This window comes from Cryptomeria japonica, chromosome 2, assembly GCF_030272615.1.
Source record: "Cryptomeria japonica chromosome 2, Sugi_1.0, whole genome shotgun sequence".
Lineage (NCBI taxonomy): Eukaryota > Viridiplantae > Streptophyta > Pinopsida > Cupressales > Cupressaceae > Cryptomeria > Cryptomeria japonica.
In genome coordinates, this window is record NC_081406.1 from 11,044,935 (window position 1) to 11,052,372 (window position 7,438).

The window sequence follows — 7,438 nt, forward strand, 5'->3', positions numbered from 1 at the left end:
AACAAAGCTAGTGAAGCATTGAAGAAAATCCTAGGAACAACCTTATCTGAGATGTGTAATGCAAACAAAATTGATTGGAGCATTAAGATACTTGTAGTAGTTTGGGCCTACCAAATGACATACAAATGGGCCAGTACTTTGGGCCTACCAAATGACATACAAATGGGCCACTTCAGACACACATTTTGAGCTAGTATATGGCCTTGAAGCCACCCTACTCATTAACATTACTATTAATAACCTTAGAATGACACTTACACTTTCACTTATGGAAGATGACTCTATAAAAGAATGACTTGAGAAACTAGATAAATTAGAGGAGGACAAACAACTTGCTAAAGGACACCTCGTAATAGAATGTTGAAGACAGAAAGATTGGCATGACCGGAACTTATGAACAAATCAGTTCAAGGTTGAGGATACAATACTCTTATATGACAACAAATTTAAAAACCAAGGCAAACTCAAAGTTTGTGGCTCAACCCCTACAAGGTCAATGACATTTTGAAATCTAGAGCAATTTTACTAGAGAGCCTAGATAGAACAATTCTACAATGATATGTAAATGGAGCATGACTAAAACACTTTCATCATGATACCAAACAATGTTGACTTGAGGACAAGTCAAGGTTTAACTAAAGAATGATGTTGACTAGAAAACATGATACACACAATGATTTAGAGATATAAGGGTGTAATCTGAAAGTTCAGAGTTCCTAAATGCATAAGTTGAAAGTTAGGATGTTAGATAGGGATTCCATCTAAGGGTTGCACATCTATCCAAAGATATAGGTATAGGACATAGATCTATTCATTAAAATAGATAGATAGAGAGATAGAGAGATAAGATACAAGATAAGAGGATAAAAGACGCAATTGAGATTTAAGGAATGTATATGATATATTGATATATGAATATAAATACATCTGATTGTGGTTTTCATAGGTGTATGTGATTTGTTTTGAATTATATACCAAAGTAGGATCCAAATTAATCTATTTGTTGCTCCAATAGGATTGAGTCTGGGGTTACTAGACTACAACTGCGAAAATTCTTTTGGAACATAACACTAGTCCATCTCCTTCAAATTTGTTGCTAACATACACCCTAGATCATTTTTATTGTTTCCAACTTTAGAAAGGATTTCACAAGAATGTGGATATTTATTGAGTGTTGAGTTGTTAGAATGAGAGGAGTCAATCTTAGATTCAATTGGTCCATGTGGGGCGAAATCTGAAAAGCTCCAATCATCATCAAGCCATGTGCTAAAGAAGAAGAAGATGGGAAAGATTTAGAAGTAGCTTGGACAAATGAAACACAAGGTTGAGCTTTGAGGCTTCAAATGTAAATTGTGAGATGTTGTATTCTCCAACAAAAAAGGATGTAAGTCTACTAAATCCTAATGATCACCTAAGAAAGCATTATCAATAGGATATTCAGTATCTACTTTGGTTATAGAAGGAATCATAGAGTTAAGAGAATGTTAATATTCTTCTTTTGTTTAGAGACTAGTATAGCCCATTGGATAAAAATACTAACAAATTTTGAAACAAGGATTCTTGCTTACAAATATTTTACTAACAACAAAATTACCAAGAAAAATAATTGTTGTATATTGGAAAAATTGATATTGTAACACTCTTTTTATTGCAACAAAGTCCATCATTGAGAGTTCTCTCATACCGAATCTAGTTGTCTTTCATACACTTATATTATTTAAAACAAAAAACATCATCTACATTATAAATAAAAATAAAATGAAGCAAACTTCTTTGAAATAAATTTATCCCTAACTGCTTGTATGAAACAAACTCACTAAAATAAAACTAGATATAAAATAACATTCAATATTATCATCACTAACCTAAACAACAGAATATATTTTGATCAACTAAAACCAACTACTACTCCATATGTACATAAGAGAGAATTGCAGGATATATTCAACTATGATTTTATTTAGTATTACTTAAATGCATGGTTTTGTATCCAGAAAAAGAGATGGAACATAAGGGTCCATAACACTTCCCATAGGAGTCACACAAAACACTAAATTGTGATCACTGATCACTCACACACAAAACACAAATGTTATAGGCTTTTCAGCACTGTCATATGCTAATGCTGTTAGGAATTCCCTTGAAGGTGAGACCACCAGCCTTGGTTACATCTGAAGTGTTTGGAAACAACAGTGTGTAGGGAAGCTTTGCGGCACCACATCGGTTCTTCAGGTTTGGGTCTTCATTTCTAGCAGTAATCTTTTTCTCGATACCCAACAGGTTCTGGTGAAATTTTTGAAAGGCTTCGTAAACCCTATTGTCATCAACCCATTCTTTGGTTGAACCCTGGCCTAAGTATACCTCGTCGGTGGAATGCCTTGACAAAATTTCCAGCACAGCCATGGTAGTAGTGGCTGTTCTAGGGTCTGTAAGAGTCTTGAGAAAAAATGCTTCTGGGTCCTTGAGGAGTTCGGAATACTGATCCGATCCTTTGAGTGGAACAAGCTTACGGGTGGTACTGGGGAGATTGGGCATGAATCCAGCGTAGTCATACTGGCTGAAGTTCACCGCAGCGTGGTGAGCAGAGGTAACCCAGATGAGGGTTGTAATTGCTTCCTTCAGATCTTTCAGGCTCTTCATTTTGTACCATCCTGCCTCCTCACGCTTCTTGTCTCCATGCCCAACCTCTCTGATCTCTTTCCACCATGCTCTCACTTCTTCATCACTCTCTACACTATCATCACCGCTGTAATAAAGTGATAAGTATTCCAAAACCCAGGATTTCAAGGCATCCCATATTTCAAGCCCGTCAACAGCATATGGATAATCTTTAATCACAAGTTCCAGCCCACCTGCTCCATTTTCTGTAGCCATAACCCTGCAGTTACACACCCAAAGAAAGGCATTAATATCTTAAATTACAATGTCAATTGACTAAAACATTCACATTCATGCGTTACCTCTTTTTCAGATCAGTTGGTAGACCTTGCTCATTGAATTTCCAATCGATGTATGCTTTGGAAGAGATGTCCATTCCAAACTTGCCTGGACTGAAACATTTCTCGACAATGCCTTCCGCATTTATCAAGCTTTCACGAGCTGCACGATTGATGTCCATGGTATTGCGGAAGTGAGGGACAAGTAACTTGTGAAGTGGGTGCAGTTTGCTCAGATTTCTCTGAGTAGAAATAATAAACGGCTCTATCACGGCATGTGTTCGAAGCCTGAAATTTTACAGCATCAGCGAACCCCACATTATCTTGCATGCAAGATATAATTACAATGCAAGTCTATGTATAATTACTTACCAATGATTGACTATCTGGTGATAACCAGAATCGTTGGATCGCACATGAGCTTTGGCCAACTCCCACAACCATCCCTTGTCTTCTTGAGCATAGTTCGGAGTGAAGACGCGGTTGTCACCATGTCCCACAGCTGTGGGAGGCAAACACAGCTGATGGCAATAGGCCTTAGGGTTCCATCACCCCCAAGAAAGAAGATGGTGCGGCTGGTATGGACTTTGCTTGTCTCAAGGTTGTTAATGCGTTCCACGTAGGGCATGTATGCATCATAGTAGTCCATTATAAACAGTCTTTTATTTTCAATGGCCTGACACACCCCAACATGTCCTCGATGAGCCACATGGATGTGGTAACCTAGGTATTATACCTTTGGTTCAAAGCAATAGAAATGTAAAGATTACAAGAAATGTACCTTTTCCACTGACATTTTATCCATGTAAGGAAGCAAATGTTCCTCAGTGATTGAACTCTTCTGTGGACCGTAAATTTGTGGGTTCTGATTGCCATATGGCGGGAAGCGCTGTCATGGCCAAAACATCCCTCAGAGTCAATAATATTATGAGTCGATCATGAATGTACAAGCATGTTCTTAATTAATATTGCCTAATGTTGATTGCTAGATGGGAATTATCTCATCGTGGGGACAAGATCAGTTGCACAACCTTGGGGAAAAGTAAATTAATGCTCAAGGCTTGTAATCTCATAGATAAATTCAAGGGAGAAGTAATTCATTCAATAGTTTATTTGATCAATTAGAGCTTGACTAAAAAAATAGAACTTATCTCTTGAAAAGAAGCATGGTCAAGTTTAGTTAGGCATTTGAGAATTTTCAGAAGCATTGCCTCTAGACACATTCTAAAGAGAAATTAAATAAAATATATATTAAAAACAAAAAATTGTATTTTTGTTGAATATTATGATCTTATTCAAGTTTATCAATTGTATCTTTGTTGAATATTATGACCTTATTCAAGCTTATCAATTGGATGATCTCAAGGGAAACAAACTTCACATCTTTTCAGATGTCATTTTTAAGAATGAGTGTCAGTGTCATTTTTCAAATGTTCACCATTTTTTGCCAAAATAGGAAGCAGTAATATTTCATTAGAATGAAAAAGAAAGTAGAAGTCACTATTAAATATGTTGAATAAAGACATGGTATTGATAGGCCAAATTCAAGTCTATTTATCTAATTCATGGTCTAATACCTCTCTAAGGAGATCACAAATATCGAGTAGAAAACCAATCAAATTGTAAAATCATAATGTCAATCATGCATGGATGAAAAACATTCAAAGTGCTTATGAACCAAGAACTTTTGAGAAAGCAATAAAATAATAAAAATGACAATGTGTTATGGATTAGGAGATGGATTCCATCCATTAAAATCGTATATTATTTTTGGTTCCTTTTTCTATTGACAAAGAAGTCATTAATTGTGAATAGGTGTTCAAAACAAATGTTAAATCTTATGACTCAATCGACAAACACAAAACAAGAATAATAGATAAAAGCTACAAGCATAATAAAAGTGTGTTTAAGATATCTAAGAATTTCATGTTTCATCTTTAAATAAAGAATATTGAGATACATCAACTTTTTATTTTATATGATTATACAAATTTATAAGATAAAATTGAAAATGTAATCTATATTCATCATAGCCTCGAAACATCTATTATGTGGAGACACGTATGTTACATAAGAACACATCTATCTACATATTCTTAATATGTTAAATTTTTTTAGATCCCTCAATTAATGTGAAAATATATATATTAAAAGCTTTCCAATCCCCACAAGGGTATTGGCCAGTCCTGTTCTTTGCAGTAGTCGACATATTTATTTAGTTGGAACATAATTCTAGTTTATAGAATCGGTCGTGACATACTTACCTCCAAACGTTTAATAACCATAGGATTGATCCCTGCAAGTGTTTGACGAGCAAACTCTTCGTCTGTCCTCCATGCATTATCATCCCCTGAATCGCAAATCATATTCATAACACCATCAGGAAGAATCTAACTTCAATTGTATTTCTGTGACCCAACATGTAATCCAGTGTTACGGCTTAATATTAAGTATGCATTTAAAATTTAACCTTACTTACTGTTTATTATATTGGGTTTTGGAAATTTTAGGACCGCTTGGTCGTTTGTATCCAAAATCCCTTTTATCATCTGAAAGGGAACGACTGCTTTGGCCAAACTAATTGTAATATCAGCTGGCATGTTAAGTCCCTTACTGTAGAGACTTTTAACCTCCTTCAAATTGCCGAAGTGATTCTTCACTACATTTAGATTTGTGACAAGATCAGAAATGAACTTTTTAGAGAAAGCTTTGAAGAAATGGGCTCGAAAGTCAGAAAGACTGGCTTGAGGGAACTTCTCATCTGCCGGGATATAGAAGCCTGGCGATATAAGTGCTGACAATTTCCACTCCTGCTTTCGACTCTCATAAGCGTGATCTGCAAGAAAAGGAAATTTAAAAGTCTGTTCAAGTGTAAAGCAATTTAAACCTTTAAAGACAATTGAAGGAAGCCAAGAGAGATGAGTATAACTACAATCATTATAAATAGAGGTAAAAGATTTTGAATCCCCAATGATAAGAATGGAGAGCTATGTGTAAACAGTATTTGAAAAGATTTGGTTATGTGTAAATCATAAAATAGGGTGACTCACTTATTCATAGGCGATTACGGCCAGTTCTGCATCTCCGCGGATATGGGAAGTCGGCGGATCCTCCGAGAATTGTCCTCTCAAGATTCTTCCCGTTCTCAAGGTCACCCAGATCATTGTAAACATCATAATCATAAATACGATCCCACGGCTCCCTCTTCCCAGTACCATTTCCTCTCATTTTTACCAGCTCTTCACCCCTCCAACCCACAAGCCCTACTGGTGTTTTCGAAGGAAGATAGCTCTGCAGACATTACACATTTCCACATTATTGTTATTATAATGATAATGCTTCCTTCTAAATCTGTCTTTAAATATTTCAGGATTTTCTACTCAAACATAGATTATAAAACGAGTGAAGTAGATAATATACAGCATACATTATTTGCAAAGAAGATTCATCCACTACTCAAACTAGAACAAAATTTAGCCATCCATGTAGGATAAACCCAAGAGTCACAGAGAAAATTAACATCTCCTTGATCAGGAAGATGAATGCAAACATGTTTGAGATAAAACTCTCGAGCATGCTTGTTTGTGACTAGTATAGCTCCAGGAGTCCCATAGTCAGTGGGCCATTCAAAAGTGATTTTGTGGGTTGTATCCGTAACAACTGTTCCCAAGCCTGGCCAATTCCAGTCTAAGGCAGCCTTATGAGGGCTAGCTTTACCCTTGCCAGTTTCTGCAATATAAATAAAACAAAATTTGTTACTACATATCTTTTTGCAATGTATACGTGTCTGTATGAAAGAAAAGTAAGGCATACGTTACCATTGTCTGTTTGATCACAACTGACCAGTTGAAAAAACACCTTTCTCTGCAGGAGCTCGGCTGCCCTGTCTCCAAAACTAGCACTGTAGTCTTTGGCATCCATAAGCGATGCTTTTCTCAAAACTACAGTGCCTTCAATCTTCATAGTTTCAGTCTTACTCTGATTGCTATTATTGAAGAACCTTCTCATTGTTGGTTTTATTGTGCTTCTTCAACTTCTAAATGCCGACCCAATAATTCTCTTGTGCACAGCGGGTGCTTCAGTTGCTGCAAATGGCCACGAGGGTTGTATAAATACGAGTCCGCAGCAGTCGCAACACAGAAACTTACCAATCCTGTCAATCAACTAATCTTTCGTGGAAATTCGCAGTACGGAAGGGAACATCTGAAAATCTTTCAGATTTAGGAGTTATCCCCAGTGATAGAATACTGGCCCCACACTTATCCAACATCCAACATATTCGCAATAAATTGGCCCAGGTTGCAATTAGACGGTCAGAAACTATAAATTGTGATTCGTTTATTAAACACCATGAATTTCACACTAAACCTCGTGAAATGGTATTTTGTTTACTTTTTCAAAAATTTTAGTCCAATCTTTTTGGATCACACCTTTAAAGAATTGAATGATGTTGTGGACTGTTTTGTCAAATGGGTCTCTAACCTTAATTTCAAGGTAAGAGA

General features: G+C 36.2%; 2 protein-coding genes across 2 annotated transcripts; both read right to left on the reverse strand.

The window, feature by feature from the left end:
- Nucleotides 1-1,941: 1,941 nt before the first annotated feature.
- On the reverse strand, nucleotides 1,942-7,004 carry LOC131053535 (linoleate 9S-lipoxygenase 1-like). The gene is made up of 9 exons (XM_059213960.1): nucleotides 6,755-7,004; nucleotides 6,364-6,665; nucleotides 5,987-6,227; nucleotides 5,416-5,772; nucleotides 5,201-5,286; nucleotides 3,718-3,825; nucleotides 3,309-3,612; nucleotides 2,961-3,224; nucleotides 1,942-2,878 (listed from the first exon to the last, which is right to left on the reverse strand). The coding sequence occupies exons 8-9, from the start codon at nucleotides 3,116-3,118 to the stop codon at nucleotides 2,113-2,115; spliced, it is 924 nt and encodes a 307-aa protein (XP_059069943.1). The 5' UTR covers nucleotides 3,119-3,224; nucleotides 3,309-3,612; nucleotides 3,718-3,825; nucleotides 5,201-5,286; nucleotides 5,416-5,772; nucleotides 5,987-6,227; nucleotides 6,364-6,665; nucleotides 6,755-7,004; the 3' UTR covers nucleotides 1,942-2,112.
- Nucleotides 3,319-6,899, reverse strand: LOC131073807 (probable linoleate 9S-lipoxygenase 5). The gene is made up of 7 exons (XM_059212374.1): nucleotides 6,755-6,899; nucleotides 6,433-6,665; nucleotides 6,005-6,227; nucleotides 5,416-5,772; nucleotides 5,201-5,286; nucleotides 3,718-3,825; nucleotides 3,319-3,612 (listed from the first exon to the last, which is right to left on the reverse strand). The coding sequence occupies exons 1-7, from the start codon at nucleotides 6,897-6,899 to the stop codon at nucleotides 3,319-3,321; spliced, it is 1,446 nt and encodes a 481-aa protein (XP_059068357.1).
- Nucleotides 7,005-7,438: the final 434 nt, after the last annotated feature.

What these genes read in the sequence shown, in the direction of transcription:
- LOC131053535 (XM_059213960.1), bottom strand. Translation starts at nt 3,118, where the DNA reads ATGGACATCAATCGTGCAGCTCGTGAAAGCTTGATAAATGCGGAAGGC. An exon ending in CCAACTGATCTGAAAAAGAG is followed by an intron (nt 2,879 to 2,960) that starts GTAACGCATGAA and finishes GTGTAACTGCAG; the next exon opens with GGTTATGGCTACAGAAAATG.
- LOC131073807 (XM_059212374.1), bottom strand. Translation starts at nt 6,899, where the DNA reads ATGAAGATTGAAGGCACTGTAGTTTTGAGAAAAGCATCGCTTATGGAT. An exon ending in ATTTTCTCTGTGACTCTTGG is followed by an intron (nt 6,228 to 6,432) that starts GTTTATCCTACA and finishes TAATGTCTGCAG; the next exon opens with AGCTATCTTCCTTCGAAAAC. An exon ending in ATAAAATGTCAGTGGAAAAG is followed by an intron (nt 3,613 to 3,717) that starts GTACATTTCTTG and finishes GGGGTGTGTCAG; the next exon opens with GCCATTGAAAATAAAAGACT.